This window comes from Pocillopora damicornis, chromosome 2, assembly GCF_964200805.1.
Source record: "Pocillopora damicornis chromosome 2, jaPocDami1.2, whole genome shotgun sequence".
Classification (NCBI taxonomy): Eukaryota; Metazoa; Cnidaria; class Anthozoa; order Scleractinia; family Pocilloporidae; genus Pocillopora; species Pocillopora damicornis.
In genome coordinates, this window is record NC_142671.1 from 22,434,218 (window position 1) to 22,453,543 (window position 19,326).

The 19,326-nt window shown below is 39.4% G+C and overlaps 1 protein-coding gene across 3 annotated transcripts; it reads right to left on the reverse strand.

Moving 5' to 3' along the window:
* Nucleotides 1-1,552: 1,552 nt before the first annotated feature.
* On the reverse strand, nucleotides 1,553-17,099 carry LOC113676479 (fibroblast growth factor receptor 4). 3 transcript variants are annotated; one of them, XM_027193141.2, is made up of 16 exons: nucleotides 16,776-17,099; nucleotides 16,327-16,490; nucleotides 12,947-13,219; nucleotides 12,635-12,667; nucleotides 11,788-12,090; nucleotides 10,136-10,516; nucleotides 9,034-9,380; nucleotides 8,430-8,583; nucleotides 8,063-8,173; nucleotides 7,405-7,592; nucleotides 6,758-6,880; nucleotides 5,939-6,009; nucleotides 5,614-5,654; nucleotides 4,770-4,866; nucleotides 4,116-4,221; nucleotides 1,553-3,453 (listed from the first exon to the last, which is right to left on the reverse strand). In XM_027193141.2, exons 2-16 carry the CDS (start codon nucleotides 16,412-16,414, stop codon nucleotides 2,824-2,826), a joined length of 2,946 nt encoding a protein of 981 aa, XP_027048942.2. In that variant the 5' UTR covers nucleotides 16,415-16,490; nucleotides 16,776-17,099; the 3' UTR covers nucleotides 1,553-2,823. The 3 variants fall into 3 exon arrangements, with proteins under 3 accessions (XP_027048942.2, XP_089052524.1, XP_089052525.1); XM_089196398.1 differs by lacking the exon at nucleotides 12,635-12,667; XM_089196399.1 differs by lacking the exons at nucleotides 12,635-12,667; nucleotides 12,947-13,219.
* Nucleotides 17,100-19,326: the final 2,227 nt, after the last annotated feature.

The following is a 19,326-nucleotide window of genomic DNA, read 5'->3' on the forward strand; positions in this document are numbered from 1 at the left end:
GGAGCGTATATTTGTTGTAGAACTTAAATTAAAACTTCGCTCGCTTTTTTTTTACTATGAACAAATTGCTCGAGAAAATTCAGATTTTAAATGAATGAAAGTTCCATCGTTCAGTTTAACTGTAACCAAATACCTCACGTTTCAACTTTCTGGGTACTTTTTGTGAACGATTAAAATTAATTGCAGACGGTTATTAGGCCGCTTGTCAACCCAACGTAATGACAATATTGTTTATACAAATTCATTCTGAAACCAATATTTTTCTGTCAACCAAAGTGATTTGATAGAGATAAAAAAGAGGATTCATAAGTTATTTATCGGCTTGAGGTAGTGACCGACGTGTTTGCTTAAAAATACTGCCCAGCTGGAAAACGAGGTATATTTATGAAAAATGACAACGAAAGTTGGGATGTACTCGGCGACTCACGAAAGCGTTACCGTGGCCCGTGGGCAGAGATAGGAAAATACTGACCGGGTAAAGAACCAATCAGATTGCAAGATTCGTTACCGTGCCCTCTAAAAAAACAATAAATATTATTATCATTGCTATTATTATCATTATTATTATCATTATTATTATTGTTATTATTATTATCATTATTATTATTACTATACCTGCGCGGAGTTTGGCCGACATATATACAACAATTTCTGAACTCTGAGTTACAATCATAATAATATAGTCTATTGAATACCACGAGAAGCCAAAACCAAATTCCAAAAGACAACAGTAAGCAAAATTGAGTGTTCAGCAAGACTAAAAACAGTCGACATTATTTTAAGCCGTCCTTGCACCAACAGAGCGTTTTAACCTCGTGTGAAAAACGCCCATTTGCGGAAGAAGCAAACGGCAGGGCTACAGAGATGTTTCTTCGCCTCATCGCGAGCATGGGACAAAATAGAACTCCCATTAGGAATAGAACCTCAGGCCGTCAGATTCTGCGCTACGATGCTCTACCATTTACCCCCTACAATCAAAAATCAGTAAGCATATTCCCTTTGCTGATTTCTATACATTTCCTACAGTGATTAAAAGAAGACGATGTTTAACAAGCAAAAGCTTCTATAATTGGGGAACATTTCTTTCATTCCCATGACCTTAATGTTTGATTCAGGAGTGATATTGTAGGAAGAAATTAGATACTCTTGGGGTTACAAGATTAATAGGAGGTGTTCACCCAAGTCACTGCTTGGCACTACCATTATGGTCAATTTTTGTTTCGCACATGTTGAAGTAACGTTAACACGATTTATTTCCGATTGGATCTATTCGTTAGTTTAATCGAGCCGATCTTAATTGCCGTAGTTTATTTCCAAATATAAATCGCCCGCCATGGGCAATCAGCTGCATAAAAAAGAGCGCACACCACTGTGGCAAGTTCGACTTTTTTTTTCAGGATAAACTTGCTGTGTATGGGTTCAGGATTTGGATTTCAAACCTTTCAACACCCGATTAATTCTTTGTGGAAACGTTACTCAACACGAATCTTCACTAACTAAGAATGAATTAAGTCCTTGGTCTTCACAGTGCAGTTGAAGAAATCTACGAACCTTTTTAAAGAACAGTAACTTTTATTCTCAAATAGGATCTTACTTCTTCATTTTTATCGATTCCCGATGATCGCTTTTTTTTTCATTACTTACAAAATTAATATTTCACCGAAGAAGCATCCATGCAGGGCAACAAGAACATATCTACAGAAGTTTTTCTCTGTTCACAAACATTCTAGTTGTACATTATTGTCTAGTGCACGAATGAAATGAGACTTTTTACAATTAAATTCCGAAAAATTTCAAAAAAAATTTAAAATATCTTTTGAAATGAAACAAAAAAAAAAAGCAGATTACGCTTAGTAAAGTATTCATTTCAAATATAATTTTCCACTTTTATCTTCTACTGCAAATTTTCCTGTTTTTAAACAAAACAATGGAATTTACTTGCTTCCCTCGAACATTTCCCAGTTTTTGGTTTAGTTCAACATTGTTTTAATCGTCGAGCAAGACGAGTATATTCTAATTCACTTGCTCACATTGAATATAAAAATCCATTTCCCACTAAATATTGTAGAGAGAGTTTTACCAGTGTTATCTAAAATATTTCCAACGGTTGGAAAAATAAACAACAGAGCTTAACTTTAACATCCAAAACAATGATCCTGTGAAAGTTTGGTGAAAGGTTTCTAAATCGGAATCACGAACACTCTTGGGCAACAACGATAAAAAGGCGAGCTCTTTCTCTTTTTTGGTAGTTAACATGCAGTTAACTTTGTCACAAAATAATCGCTTGTGCGAGCTCGTAACTTCTCCAGAATCCCACTACCCAACCACTGAGTAGTTTAGACCCTGATTTTTTGTCTCCCAAGAAATGGTATCGTTGAGTCTGGTCAGGAATTTGCATAAGAAATTATGATATGGAACAATTTGGGTCAGGAACCAAGAAGGCGAAGGATTGCGTATTGATTGCTTTGACTTACAGAGAAACTTTTAAGTTATTCCATAAATAACCGACGTTAAACGTCAAACGCTAATACGAAAGATACTTTTGATACTACATTGATATCTCAGTCGCTAGTAACATCACTGGTAACGCAGTGTAACACCATCTTGCTAAACGACGTGACACAACTAAAAGAAGCCTATAATCTTGACATCTACGCCTCGACGATGGCAGCGAAAGACGACTGTACCCACATGAACGCATTCAACGACCGGAAGCAACCCTTTCGATTCACGTAAGATAGTTCATTTTATGGACGAGCCTAGTCACAAATAAAGGACAAGGAATGGGTCAAAACTTGAACCAACCGCATAAAATGTTCTTGTTTAGACCTCAGTCTGCTGAGAAGGCCTCCTTTGAGGAGTCTTTTTTTCTTGTTGTCTTTTGTGAATTAAGACAGAGGGATCTACCTGTCTTGACGGCGCATCAGTTTCCATGGTAACGCTATTTCCCAGTTTTTCTGACGTGCACTTGTCACTGGATTCTTCACGTGCGGCTTTCGAATCATTCACCTCGAAGGCATCGTCACTTGCTTGATCCAAGTCTTCGTCCAAAAGCCCAATATTTTCCTCTTTGCTATCATCCTCGTTTTCTCCTGTGCCACAAAATTGTTTGCTCAGCTGAGAGGAAAGCGATACAATGCTACCATTAAGCTGGTCTAGTTTCCTTTTCGCAAAAAGAGACGATGAGTGAGACGCCAATGAGGTTTTGCTTCCACCGGTGGCTAAAAAGGGTTCACTGTCAAGGTTATGACGTATATCTGCGTATCCATCACTGTCAGGCGTGTGTTCTTCATCGTGAACGTCATCTTGGTATCCTTCCCCGTCATCACAATTCAAACTGTTGCTACTTTTAGACACGTGCTCTGAACTTCCGAAAACGTTGTCTTCTTCTGAAGACGAAGTGGTTTTGGGTGTCAATGGACTCACAAGTGGCGGTTGAAGGTCAAGATATTCCTATGGGGGAGCAAGGCAATTTTTAAGACAAGAGATTCGTTTTGGAGTTTTGTTTGATACTTAAGCCGACAATGTCAGGAATATGTCTTATTGACCAAGGGACTCAAAATGATAGACGGTGCCTAGTCACGAATTGGGCCGTCCAGTTTCGAGTATGTTGGTTACTGTGTTGCTTTGACGGAAAAACACTTCGTATTCAAAGAGCTTTAACTCTTGCAGGATGATAAATGGATGGAAGCGAATCGTGACCAATACTTAAGTGGATTTTCCACGTTACTAATCAATTCAAAGAGTAGTATGGATTAAAATCGTTGGCCCCCTGATGAACTGAAAAAAGAGTTGGCTAGACGGATAAACCTACTATGCTTGGAGAAAGACTTAAGCCTTTAACCAAAATAACATGATCACCAGCTCGATCACACGCATGGCGATCATTTATGTGGCATGTTTTAATTTAACCAGTACGCATTCAAGTCTCTCACAAGATGGTAAAACTGGCTTTTTTCCTTGAAACAGTGAACAGGGCATTGTAAGAAACGAGATTATAATCCGAATTTCTTTAAAATTGTATTGTAATTGCATGGGCACAGGTGAGTGGGGGAGAAGAGGGGGGGACATTTCTTCAGAGGACTATTTCTGCGTCAGGTATTAATGCAATCTACCTTGTCTGACAGCATCGATATCATCTGATCGAATTCGTGGACAAGTTCCGGAAACGTCGGTCTTTTATCTGCAAATTCATTCCAACAATTTAGCATAAGCTGATACCTAAGGAGAAGAAAATACAACGAGAAAGTGAGTTGATCTGTGTTGACAAAGATAAGTTTGCAATAATAACGATAATGAAGTTTTTCTTAACTCAACTTTTACTCGCACCACTAGACCCAGCAGAATAAAAGATTACATACGATACTAACTGTACTTACATTACTATTTTACACTTGAAATACTCATATTAAATCCAGTCATGAAATTACGTGGAGCATGTTAACTTAATAACAATGCACGGGTAACACTCGCAAAAAACACTACTTCATAGGGACTATCGAACACACAATACGTCATAAAACAGAATAAGGACAAAAAATACATACATAAATAACGGAGAGGTTAATACACGTAATCATTTTAAGAGTCAATCCGCTAAATTCTTCTAAAATTTTGTTCTCCATTTAGCCTTCCCAACTTTGCCTGACGTTACAATTTACCTAAAGGGAGCCTTAGAAACATCATGTGATTAAATTCGAACCTCTTCTTATAGGAACTGAAGCAGTGACAAGACGTAACTTCTGAAGAAGGAGGTAAATCTCACTTACAGTTCCCTGTCGCAATTGATGGGACGTTTCATCCTGTAACCTGACTTGAGCAGTCCATAAAGATTTTCCACGGGAATACCAGGATATGGAGAGCCCCCTTAAACAAGTTGATAAGAAAGAATAGCAGAAGTGGAATGAGTGATCAACCAAAGGTGACTGGCTAGCGGTGTGTAAAGAAGTTATGAATATCTTGAAATCCAAGTTGACGTGGCCATCAGTGGGCATCAAAAAGACCATCTAAACATACGCAACGCGTATATGGCAAATGAATGATAAAGGATTTTATTCTATTCCTTTAACCGTCACATCTTTACTTCACTTAAACAAATGTTGAATTAAGCCATACACGTTCATCATCATCATCCTCATCAACACTGTCACTGTCATTGTGATTGTCAATGTCACTATCACCATCATTGTCCATGTCGTCGTCACCATCATTGTCAATGTCATTGTCATCATCATTGGCAATGTTATTGTCAGTGTCAACGTCATTGTCACCATCATTGTCAATGTTATTGTCAGTGTCATTGTCACCATCACTGTCAATGTTATTGTCAGTGTCAATGTCATTGCCACATCATTGTCAATGTTATCGTCAGTGTCGATGTCATTGTCACCATCACAGTCAATGTCATTGTCACCATCATTGTCAATGTTATTGCCAGTGTCAATATCATCGTCACCATCACTTTCAATGTCATTGTCACCATCATTGTCAAAGTTATTGTCACCATCATTGTCAATGCCATTGTCAGTGTTGATGTCAGTGTTGATTTCAGTGTCAAGATAGATTATGCAAAGGATAAAAATTCATAAATAAGACAAAGTACCATTCACTTACCAAAAGTAACAATTTCCCATACTAGCACTCCAAACGACCATCTTAACAAAGAAATGAAATTTTACAATAATTTTTGGCTACTATATAGCTGAAGTATCCAGAGCTAATTTTTCGGGATCAAACACATCATATAAGGTACAGCTTGAAAACCATCAATTAAATCTAAGAGAATTACATCAGGTTGAAACACCAGCAAAAGAGAAATAACATGCAAGCTTGGAAAAGAAGTGTAGCAGACGTCGAACTGACACAGCATGAAAAGATGGCAGTTTCATAAAAAAAAAAAAAACAGTATCACAGTAACATCAAAGTAAATTATTCTTACACATCACTTTTCGTGGTATAAACTCTATCGATCAATGCCTCAAGCGCCATCCACTTGACTGGAAGTCTTCCCTAAGAAAGGATAGTAGAGAGAATATACAAACGTGTAAAACATTTCCCCGTGTTTATGGATAATAAACCACATCTTGAGGTTGTACACTAGCTGCAAGTAAAGTGAAGATCTATGCATTTTTTAGGTCTAAAAACAATTGCTAGAAGAGATAATCACAAGAGAACCCAGGATATATATAATAAAGGTCGTATTAGGACCGAATGAACTGTATCCTATGTGGAAAGTGCTCAGTTAACAATAAGACAACTCGGTGCCAATATCAACGGTTAGCCATAGATTCTGTATTATGATCATCTGGGGTGAGGTCTGCGCTGTTGTCTGTGACTGACTGTCTGTCCACTGTCCACTGACGTTTCAACAACCTGAGAATCTAGCAGCTGTTGGGCTGCACGGGTGGAAGCTTACAAATGGTCTTCGATGACCACAAAACAAAAGAAATGCTGGCTATAATGTTTGAAGCAATAATACCTTACACAACAACATCCAACAACAATCTTTGGTCGCGAAATTTCTGCAAGCGTTTGCACGAGCTACCAACATTGACAAGTCAGTTTTCCATGATGCGCATACAATATTTCCATCCGAGTTGAAACATTCTGCCTTCGAGTGATTTGCGTTATAGAAGATACCCAATCAAGACAGCTCGTACTTTCTTCTGACGCATTTTCGGCTTGATAAGTGCTCGATCATGTTTCGGCAATATCACTAAGACATTAAATATTTGTTCTTTGCTATTTATAATCTTACGTCTGTTGTTTTCCGATAATAATCATCGTCTCGCACGTTCCTCGCTAGACCAAAATCAGCAATTTTTACGACGTAGTCTTGGGCCACCAAAATATTTCTTGCTGCCAAATCTCTGTGAATGCACTACAAAAGACCAAAAAATTCAAGTAGTGAGTTATTTTTCATATAATGGTATGGAGCTCTTTTCGATGGAGTGTCGTAAAACCAGAACCAAAGTAATTTCAAAGGCCAATCACAAGTAAGAAATAACGCCGAGCCAATGAGAACTCAAAGTGAAAACAAGCAAATCGCATAAAACGCGAGAGAACGTGGGCGACCAAGTCGCAATTGACGTTAGTTGTGCATCTGATTGGTTGAGAGAGCGGCGAGAGTTTTCTGGACCAATCACAGAGTAAAGGAAGGCAAAACCAATTCAATCCCGGATTACTCTCACGATCGTGACGAGAAAATTAAGGATAGAGCCCTTGGGAGGGAGGTTGTTCTTAATCAAATCTAAAGCATATTCCGTTCGAAAGTTATGCGATCAGACAAATCAGTCACATAGCATGTGAAGTAGCATACAAAAACCCGAAAATATAACAACGGATCGGCTCATTGTTTCATTTCCGTGAAAACGTAATTAAACAAGTAAGATTATTGTTGTTCACCTTTCTGGATGACAGAAATTCCATTCCTTTTGCTACTTGATAACAATAAGACATAAGATCTTGAAGAGTAAGTTGTTCTGGAGAGAGGCTATCAGCCTCATTATGGTACTCCAACCCAGGTCTCCTCTCTTGAAGGAACTGCCGAAGGTTGCCATGAGCCGCGAATTCTACCACAACAAATAAGGGACCTGGAAAGCAAAACAAACGATGCAAGGTTAAGCGACAAGTAAGTTCCTCTCCTACGTGACGATATGGTTGATATCAAACATACTGACAAGCAACGTAACCAACGTAAGGAAGAAAAGATGGTAACAGATTATGTCAGATCAATATAGATCAATTATAGTATAAGACATGTCTTGAAGAGTGCGTGGGTTTATGCATGGTTACTTCACGACATGATTCAAAGAAAAAAAAAGAATTTCATCTCTTGACCCACCAACCCCTTAGAGTGCCTAACATCTAATTTCTCCTTCCAATACCACCCTTGAGTCAAACATTACGGTCACAAAAATATAGGGAAAGATCACCGAGTAAAGAGATTCTTGATCGTTGAACAAATTCTCTTTGCCAGCACCATAGGAAATGTATAGAAACGGTATGGAGAATATGCATACTGATGTTCGGGTGAAAAGGCCTAACCAAAGGAGAAAATTACCTTCCTGTGTACACACTCCCAATAAGTTGATGATATTTTTATGTTTTCCTATTGTCTTCATCACTTTCATTTCCGACACCAAGTCCATCAATTCCTGATCCGTCGCATCCTCTGCAAATCATAACAAAAGATCACAAAACAGTTATTGGTAATTCTTATATCAAGACAAGCATCACACCGTTGTAACCTATGATTACCAAAATGAGTTTAGCTTGCCCTTACGTCGCATCATTGCTCGGAAATGAAATGCACGCAAGTAGAAGAATTATATAAAAGAAATGTTATGTACTTTGACTTGCGCGGTAAAGGGGGCCCACAAAAAAACAGCGTGACTAAGTGGGGCCTCAAAATAGGTCCCCTCACTTACCTTTAAGCATTTTCACAGCTACAGTACAACCTAGGCCAAGAGCATCTGCTCTGATAACTCGTCCAAATGCTCCTTCACCGAGTATGTCAGAGAGAACCAACGAGAATCTGTCAATCTCCCAAGCTTCTTCATATGGCACTTCGATGTCCGACACCTAACCATAATACAGAGAAAAATAGACAACTAGGTATAAATGGGGTGGGAAAAAGAGGAGAACATGTGCATCCAAAACAACACAAAATGGGCTCACACCAAGTGAAAATGTGAAGCTTAAGTACAAATTTCAGTTGTCGATAACTTTTTCCGTGGGCAGCTGTCGATGGTGTACTAGGCGGAGTGTTGCCTGTCCTTAAATATCATTATTGCTCGGAAGAAAAATTTGAAGTCCACCCAAGAAGTAGAAGACTATAAAGGAAATGTTATGCGCTTTGCCTAACACGGTAAAGGGGGGAAGGGGGAGGGGAAGTTGACAGTTAAGCATCTTTGATAGTGTGGCATGGTGAAACCCAAACACGAAAACCTACTCGATGGCTAAACAGATGGCGGTAAGAGGTCTCACAGGCGGCAGAAGACCACCAGAAAGTGTCTTTTATCTAACCCTCACCTGTGTTAACCTCGATTCCAGGCGACTGCGAAAGCTCCTTTGACGCATTAAGGAAAGCGCTGAGGCTGTAGAAGAAACAGACGCTGTTCTTGGAGCGAAGCGTTGTGGTTCGATGACAGCACCTTCTGTTACGACGTCGTATTTTACATCTAAGTTGCGACTCTTCTTACGCTTTCTCAAGCGCACACAATAGATAACTGCACAGATGATCAATAACAGTATGAAGATAAAAGCGCCGACACCGAAAAGAGTAATCTCCAATGGACTTAAAATCGGAGGGGGACCTGATACATCACTTACTGGAGCAGCGCTTTTTGTATCTGGTCGAGTTGTGACTGACGGTGTACCTGAGAATGACATTATAAAATTCTCGTTGATTATGAAAAACAATGAAAATCGCAGTAGTCAAAGTGTTGTGGACTCACGAGGCGCAGCCAATAGTGGTAAAAAATTGATTGACTGAATTAATTTTCAATTAAGTTACTTGAATGGAGTCACACATTTTCGGATTTGGGGGTATGAAAATTCTGGAAAGTAGGGATTTTAAAATGGAAAGATGCGTGATTTAAAAGTTGTTACCGTATTACCAAGGGTGATTAAGGGGTCCATAATTGGCCAAAGAGTAGACTATAATGGGGTAAAGGTTCTGAGCGGCCAGCAGCACAAACCCAGCAAAAACTGATCCAAAATTCTCCCCCGGCGAGAGGAAGCCTGCATCCATCTCTACCCCTGGGTGGGAGAGGCACTGTGAGGGTAAAGTGTCTTGCCTGCGAACAACAGGCCAGGTATCGAGCCCGCAAACCAGAGCACGTACCACCATATCGCCCACTGAATATTGGCTCTTTATCTTCCATATCTCCCTTACCGCTCTTAAACCCTTTTTAACCCTTTACCTTCCATGAGTAAGCAAGACAGAATTTCTCCTCTCAATATCAATACAGTACCAAGAAGAAAAGTGATGAGAATAGGAACTGTATGTCAGACAGTAGGGAGAATCACTAGTGAGATTTTAGGAGTGAAAAGGGCTAACAGATAGTCTGGAGTGGGTTTCTGAAGTAACATAATCCATTTGCCTCAGCATGCTTACTCAATCACTTCCTACCTGAAGGAGATGGTGTAATGGGCCTTGTAGTCACATTAAGCGGGGTCTGACGTTGAACAGTTCCAACTATATTTTCAGCCTGGCACGAATATGAACCCGAATCAGCCACAGAAAGATTTTTCAAATTCAGGACTACCTTCCATTTAAGCCACGATACACCGCTACTAGGCGGTGTCTCCAGACGACTTTCAGACAAAGTTTGGTTGATTAAAGTGCCTAGATTGGTTTCATCTGGATGAAAGCTTTTGCTGAAATACCAAAAGAATTTCGTATTCTCATCCTTGGAAAGGACAATGGCGTGCATCTGCAAATCGGTTCCAGCATATTCAGGTTTTTTCTGTTCCCAAATAGATAAGATCTGAGGAAAACTTCGAATTTTCTCTATGAAAAAAGACAAAACAGAGTAAATGCCAGATAAACGTCAAAACACAATCCGGTAGAGACTTTCTTGTCATGCAATGTTCCATTTTTATGACGGCCTATGGTAAGGAAAAACGTTTTACAGGTTAAAGCGTATCCCACCGAAGTAGACTCGGCTATTTCTATCATATCAATTGAATTGTCGACCACTGAAATGGGTACTAGCATAGATGTGAACATCTCACGGCAATCGCGGATACCGCAAGTTAAACTGCATCCCTGAGCATAAAGTTAAATCAGGTAAGGGGGGGCTAGATTACGACTGGCGCATGCGTAGGCATGAATCCAAGAAACTGGTCAAAAGCTCGGACCGTTAAAACCCATTTCCGGCATATACAGTGAAACCTCCATTAAGCAATCACCCACGGGGAATGGTAACCGCTTGGTACTGGTTGACCACTTTAATACAGGTTCCACAGAAAAGGAACACTATAAAAAAATGCCGTTATATGCCATAACTAAACTCTTAATGTACAAAAACCGGCTCAAAGATATAAAAAAATGATTTCGGGAGAGAAATAAGGATTAAATTTTAGTTGTAATAGTATTCTTAGTTTTATTTGAGTAGTTCCGCTTTAGTGACCGTTCAACACAGCTGGAGGATAATAGAAGCAGGCCGTTGTGACTCACTCTAAGGTGACCGCGACCGATTAAGGCGAGTTATATAGGGGGGTGTTTTGTTAAAATTGTACGGTAGTTTTATATAAGGGTCTGTTCCCAGCTACTGATATTGATCCACTAAGGTGACCACGACCGCTTAAGAGAGGTGACCACTTAAAGACGTAAAAATTACAGTGATCAAGGGGAAACAAATTCGGGTCTTCGACACCTGACCGCTTAATACAGGGTGACTGTTTAATACTTTACTAATAATAATAATAATAATAATTTAATACAGGTTCGACTGTAATTTGTTCAATCCTTGGACCAGAAAAACATGCACCACGCGCCCACGCGCCTTCGCGCTCACGCGTCCTGATTATTGGTAGTTACGGTGTGGAACAAAGCCAATTTGACACATATAAGTGGGTGACTAAATCGACCTATCCAAAAAAGCGAACGCAACTCAATAATCGATTGCGTCCGACATTACATTGGTAACAGGTCTACCTCAAACTATCGTTACCACTACCGAGCCTATTTTCACAGATCCTACGTAGGAAATTAGAGATTACGAGAGGTTGTGACAGATCGAACCTCTATTACAAATCGTCGCCGTCTTTGTCACTTACCCTTCACTTCAAAGACGTATGAATGAGTCAAAGTACCATATGAGTTTTTCACAACGCACGTGTAATTTCCTGCGTCTTTGACATCCACCCCGTTGAAATATATAGTATAGTGATAACGCCCTGGTGTTATCGTTTCGTCAGATCTAGAACCACGATATATTTCTTTACCCCTGTACCACGTGACAGTCGGTGTTGGTGTTCCTTTGGCGTCACATTGTAGTTGGAATTTGTCTCCCTCCGTATATTCTAATTTTGCCGTGTCCTTCGCCATTTTGTCTGGATACAGAAAGTGGGGCTTCACGGCTGTCAAAAGTGACAAATAAAAATAAGTAAAATAGAAGCAGGGCGAGCAGTTATTATTTCTCGCCTAACGGGATGGGGGGGGGGGGGGGAGGGGAAAAGGGGGGTTTGGAGGATTTTGGAGGGATCACATGGTTTTCCAATAGAACGGTGAGGGGATCAGTCGTCACCAACAGAGTACAAAGGAGTTAGTAAAGGAAATTGACGCGCGCCTCTCTGTGTGACCCGACCCAAGCCTCCCGCGCTTTTTCAGTGTGACCCAACTCAAACCTCCCGCGCTTTTTCATGTGACCCGACTCAAGCCTCCCGCACATTTTCGGTGTGACCCGACTCAAACCTCCCGCGCTTTTTCAATGTGACCCGACCCAAGCCTCCCACGCTTTTTCACTCCGCTAACCCGACCTCCATTCGCTTCGTTGACTATTTCACGCCGATTTACCAACTGGACGCCTTGAGCAAGGTAAAAAATAGGGTTAATCACAGATACAAAAATTTCTATGAGACAATTATGAGCTATTAAGTTTGATAACATATCAATTAACTGTACCTCCTGAGACATTTGTAGGCGAAACCGTTGGATCTGAGCAAAGAAAAATCATGTGGAATACATTATATCTATCCTCTATCAAAAAAAACCTCCACTGCCACAAACAATATTTAACATATCCGCTATTCAGACATTGATTTGCTTTTTATACCCTTTGGTTCCCTAATTTTTCAACTTACACAGTCGGAATAAGTTTTCAAATAACACGATTTTCCTTACTCACAACTAACTCTCTCTTTCTCTCTCCCACTCCTTTCTCCCATCAATAAAGGGAAAATTTTCAGTTTGTACTCAATTCCTCCAAGCTCTTACCTTCCACAATCAGCCTTATTGTGCAATTTACTGTTCCATATTTGTTGGAAGCAATGCAAACAAACATTCCACTGTCCGATTTAAGAACGTCCGTTATTCGTAAATACCGCGGAGTTTTCACAACATATCGATCAGCCGGCTGATGAATCTTTTTATGATTCTTATACCAAGTGTAGTTTTGAGCGTATTTCACATAGCACGTCAGTTTCACTTCCTCTTGTCCTACTGGTTTCACGACCCTTGGAGGAGACGATTGCCTCAAATCAGGCGCAACTGCAAAGGAAGAGAAAAGACTGACTTTAGCCCTATATACTTCTTATCACTGAAATATTAGGGGCACCTCCATTTTTGACGTGAATTGTTAGTTAAAGGGGCTATGTCACACTACGTGTTCGCCAACTAGGCGTCATCTAAGTGTGTTGTTTCCCATCGTGATTGACGAGAAGCAGAGCGTGTGGCGGCATAAGTCAACGACCACAGGGATTTTGGTCACAGATAGTATAAAACTCAACAGCAAAGCCCGCAAACGGCCCGTTTGTGTCACTTTTTTCTCGATTCTTGATGATCGTGCGCAAGTCATGACGAATCCCGTTTAAAATAAAAATTATAGTGGATGAGGAGCCAGGAAAATCATGCATTTTCCTTCACCCTGCGAGCTCCCGGTTTTCAAAAAACAGGTTTTTGCAGAAGTCAATTTGAGTAAGTTGTTTTTTCACAGCTAGTAATCTAGAACATTTAGACAAAAGGAATAAAAGGCTCCATATTAGAAAATGTTTACACCACAACGTTCAGTTTTATTTTCAAAGATGAAAGTTGCTGCACAAAATATTATAAAAAATATCTCTGAAGTCTGGAGAAAAAATTGTACTGCGTATAGTATTTGTTATGCCAAAGTAAGAATTTTAGTAACACTTATTTCTTCTGTGCTTACCAGCGAATAAATTCTCAGAAAAAAAATAATCGGCATTTAATCTGTAGCGGTAACCATAAAGGTTTGTGTCATTGCCAGTGTTCAATCTTGGCCGAGTCTACGCGTCATCAACACGATAAATTATGTTCTGACAAAAACTGGAATTAACGTGGCGTCATACTGACGCAAAAACAGGAAGAAACAAGCGGTGTTACCTTACATAGAACTAGTAAAAAAGTGACGGGCATTAAGCAGTAAATTAAAGTTAACTCGTACTTTTGATATTACTTTAGTTCCACACAATTCTTAGGGAGACTAGAAGTGAACACACGTCAACCGGTGTCGCACGAGTTTTTTCAGCCATCGATGTTTTCGCGTTTAATTTGTGCTTTTTTTGTGTTCATAAAATTAACAACATTAAGTGTATCAATGTCGACCCAGACAATTTTAAAAATAACCAAATTCAATGACATGCGGGACATATTACCCACTTTGACAAGATTACTCTTAGAAAGAACAATTGTGACTGGGCATGAGCCCTGTTGACTACATTGACTACAATTTTTGGCGGGGGGTGAGGAGAGGGGGGGGGGGTGGGGATGGATGAGGACGCACACGCACATGCACGCTGATCCTCCACTAATGCATGATGACGTTCCTGAGTGGCCAATTTTGCTGTGAGTTCGCTCAATGTAGTAAGTAGACAAGCTGAGATAAACATTTCACTTCTGTTACTTCACAGACAGGGACCGACACCAATTTTTTAATCAGTCCGTTTACTTGTTATTCTTCAATTTTTGAAAGGAAATAAAAAGTAAAACACGAAAGGGATGACTACCACTGCGGGAGAAGATCACCAAGATCCCTATCTAAGCCTCCATGAACTTCAGCTCTTCCCCGCAAAGAAAAGGAGATTACGTGACGGTGGCCATAATTACTTTCCTACTTACGTTGGACAAGGCCGATTTAAGAGAGCTTTCATAAAAGGGCTTTTCTTGGTATTTATTTACACATTTATATACCTTGTACGTTTGTTGCAGGCTGTGATCTTGTATCATTTATTGTGAATAAAGATTCAACCACCTTAATGGAACAACACGAGATAAAAGTGACCGCAAGTTGAGTGGTTCTTCTCTGTAGCTGGAGGCAAATCATGACCATGCATCATTTTAGAGTGGGCTCGATGAAGATATGCAAATTTTCCTCCTAAAACTAATCCAGCTGAAAAAGTTCTTGATAACTTCGATTGCTGGCGTCCGCAAGATCTGGTCTAAAGCTTTTTTTGGAACGTCACATGGGATGAGAGCTAACTTTTTGTTCAAATAAAAAAAAATACAGTGCAAATTTACCATTATTGAACGACTAACTAAGCTTTTCACTCGACCAATCGATCGTTGAATATCGCATCCCTGTAATTTTTTGTTTTCGCCACTACCGCGAATTAGCCGAAACGATTAGAACGAAACGGCGACGGAATGATATAACAGTTTCCTAATATCGCAATAAACTAGGAAATTGAGCTGAAATCCAAGCAAAAAATGTATTATGACTTCCGCGAAATTCCGGCTTGTGTGCTATTTGTATCTTTTTCTGCGTTTTAATTAGGGGTCATGTTGTGAAAATATAATGTGTACGTGCTCTTTCAGATGCAACTTGTACCAAAAAGCCTTGGATTCTGACAGTACCTCCAAATTGATCTGTGTGCGAACTTTCCGGTTACTCCGCTACATCATAGTGTAAAAATTCAACAACAACCCGTTTGTATTGTAAACCAATATTGAACAAAGCCATTGAAATTTCACGTACTGCTTTGCAAACGAACCCATTGTTGATCGAATGTTCACGAAGAAGTATTGTAGCGAAGAATCAAGAGTTTTGGATAATGAAAAGCACCATAACTTAAATTTCCACTATGCCGTTCTTTAAAACTTTTAAATTAAATTGTTTTTCTATAGGGATATTTCATTAACCCGTGTAAATAAATAAATTGGGTAATCGAAATCATTTTCGATGGTTCCCTTTAAGGATCCCGCTGTTGGATGACTGTCAGAATCACGCTGGGAAATATACGTCTAAGTTTTTTCAATAAATATTATTGCTGCCGAGTAAGACGTTGGCGGCTTGGTTATAATTACCGGTGTACGATAACAAAATTTGAGACGCAACAAAGAGCCGATAAGGTTTAAAAACGAACCAAAAATTTGCGCATAAAATTATAACACTTTTCTTTGGAAAGATTCGAACACATTTGACTATCAGTGGAGAGTCTCACTCGACTTAAAACGGGTACATCGTTTATAGCATTTAAATTCTGCTTTGGCGCGTTACTCATCATCAAACATTTCATTGAGAATCTTAAGCGGCATGACCTGTCTCAGTGTCTGAATTCTATGATGATAAAATGCATTCATAAAACGCACAAAAGAAACACAGTCTACAGATGTACGTAAGGTTTGCCACACAAACCTACCTCCAGATTGTTGAGATTCAATCGCAGAAATTCCGGCAAGAATAAAGACGGTGAGAAAACCACTCCGGCGACGAAATGCGAGAACCATTTTCCAGCGGTAAAATATGCCTTCTACTCGAGTAGATCAGAAAACGTGCTGGCTACCTTCGCCTTGACGTCAAGCCCTGGAGGGGAATTGAACATTAAATAAGGATGTTAGGAAAGTCAAAACATCTTACATCGGTCAAGCACTAACACAGTGTTTTTGCTAGAGAGATCGAAGGTGCTAGGACTTAACCACAAGACTACGTGCGGAAAAACGAATTAAGAAATTATTCATTCTTCTGCTCCGTCGAGTATCCGGACGATTGTTTGACCGTCGAGACAAAGTTTGACTTTGTAATGAGCACAAACGTTCAGAAAATGAGATAAAAACAACACTGTATTCTCAATAATTTCTTTCTCCTTACCTTGCGTAAATAGGAAGTTGTAGAAGTGGTCTTGTTGGTCTTAACGAGAAGTTAAAGTCATTTCGTTTTCAACAGGCGCCGGATAGCTTGTGGCGTGCATTCAATATTAAAAATTCCTTCCACTCGCTTGTTCAGTTGTTAACGCATGAAGCTCTAGATCCCGAGGAAGATGGTGTTTCTGTCGAGCTGCGGAAATCCTGAGAGTTCAAATTGTTCGGGGTTTCACGCCAAAAACCTTAAAATAAATGAAGTTTCGCCAGAAGCCCATGACGGCGAGCGCGTGGAAATTACATGGACACGCTTGGGTGAATACACGACAACATTGAAATTAACTTTTGACAGTAATTCATGACTTGTCAACATGAGACCAGAATACTGATATATTTATTACAAAACTTCCGCTCGAAAATCAAAGAGACTTATTAAAACCGAAAAATAGACTAATGCATGCGTTAAATGGGGCACATTTTCCAATTTTTGTTCTTAACACTTTTAAATACACGTAGCGACCATTTCTCCGAAAAATCTGACATAAATTAACACCAAAGAGCATTTAATTATTTTTGAGCTCGCATTGGAGCTATAAGCAGCTGGTACTTGATAGTACAAAAAGACCATCGTAATGAATGAATAAATAAAGAATTGTCCCTTTTATTTATTTTAAAAGATTCAAACTAACTGAACACTCCAGGAACATCTAAATGTCCAGCAGAATTTTTTTTTTTCATGATTTTCCAATTTTTTTATGTTTTCAAGTTGAATAGAGAAATTATTGTTTTGGTAATAATTATTTCAGGATGTAAATTTGTCAAGATATAAGTAACAAACAGAATATAACAGCAAACTTCATTCACCGCACTTGTTGTGGTCGGTAAATATTTTTTCCCATGCTCCAGGTGAAATTATGAAATGAAATGATATGTCGACAAATGTGAGTGTATGCGATAAAGCATCTGGCAAAACAACTCTAGGGCATCATCGATGAATTTTATAAACTTTATGGAACGAAGCACCAATGGCTGAACGCGTTAAAAGGCTTCCTGCAATTTAGGTTAATGATTTGATCTCTCTTCCTGTTCATACACCCCTTCATACAGATGCAGTTATTACTTCTCTCTCGGAGACAAGGCCATCGATTTCCTGTAGTAACCAACAACAGCTAATCGTTGATGATCTGTGGAAGTTTCAAAATCACCCCCGCATAGTTACCTCCAGAGAAATGTCAACTTATTTTTTCCTTGATAGCTATTGAAAGAAATGTTTCGACCACGCACCTCTCAATGGATGTATCTCAGCTATGATTGGTGCATCAAATACAGTTGACCTTTGTAACGCAATCAAAACGATCAGCATATAATATAGCTAGATCTAGATGTTGTGACTAAAAACCTGCAGTCAAAGTCTCACCAAGCTCTGCCGCACGAGCGTCAAAGACTCGTGTTGACGGAACTTCGAGTTGCAGCTTATGGCACGATCAGCTAGAGCGCTTCCTAATCTCTGGCGGCTGTTTTTAGTCGCTAATCCAGTTGTAATCTTGAATACGACTGGAGCAGCGACAGGAAACAGCGAAGACTATGTGGCTGAGAAAAATTCGTATTACGACTACAATTACAAGTAAACACTACATAAGCCCCTTTATTTTTGAGCAAGGACATTGACGAAATGCGTAAAACTTGATTGAAAAAAAAGGCTTAATCTTAAATGCACCATAAGTGCAAATTACCAGCTATGTAAGCCCAGCTTTTTCAGATTATTAGAGTCGGATTATTGATAAAATCTCTTGAATTTCATTGGTTCTTGTCAGAAGCCCATTCTTGTTACATAGCGAGAGCACAAAAAGTGCAAAGAGTATTTATGTGACAGCCCGGGTGCCAAAATCGTCTAATTGGAACGCCCCAACAGTTTATTGATTATTATTTGAATACAGATTTTTTTCGCCTTTTAAAATCTAGATTATTTGTTACATTCGCCAAAAGTTAAGCAAACAGAGTCCAAAACAGGCCGGATACATAAATAGCAATTGTGTGCCCTGAGAGGAACGATGTATCTCACTGAAGATAATGCAATAACCACTTCCTGTAGTTTAATCCAATTTCCTTTGGGACAAATTCTACTCACGTTTCCTATGATTAATTACAGAAGTGTGCCCACCTTAATGACGATTTGCACTTGAAATTTAAAATAATTAAAACAAGCTTTGTTTGACATAAAAAGTACCTTGTGGAAGTTGCTGCAAAGCTGCCGGCGGTAAGAGAAGTCTTAAGTTTTAAAAATTACTCAGTGTAAAAGGAGCCAGGAGAATAAATGCAAAGTTGCATACTGTGAAAGTTAAATTTCGAGAACGACCTTCAAAAGAAGGCTCATACCAAGGAGGAACACTGAGGTAAAACCCGACCCAGTTCCACTCCCCCGACCCATGTTCCCACTCCTTCCTCTCCTCCCTTAATGTTTCCTTCTATTAACCCTTTTGTCGCTCAAGTCCTTTGGCCTTGTTCTATTTCCCTTTGCTCTTTTTTTTTTTATTTTTTTATTAGCGATTCACATCATGACG

Bases quoted from the DNA above. Each gene is read 5' to 3' on its own strand.
- LOC113676479 (XM_027193141.2), bottom strand. From the start codon at position 16,414: ATGGTTCTCGCATTTCGTCGCCGGAGTGGTTTTCTCACCGTCTTTATT. The intron at 9,381-10,135 runs GTAGGAAGTGAT...TGTCATTCTCAG, and splicing joins CATTACACCATCTCCTTCAG to GTACACCGTCAGTCACAACT. The intron at 8,174-8,429 runs GTAAGTGAGGGG...TATGATTTGCAG, and splicing joins AGCTGTGAAAATGCTTAAAG to AGGATGCGACGGATCAGGAA.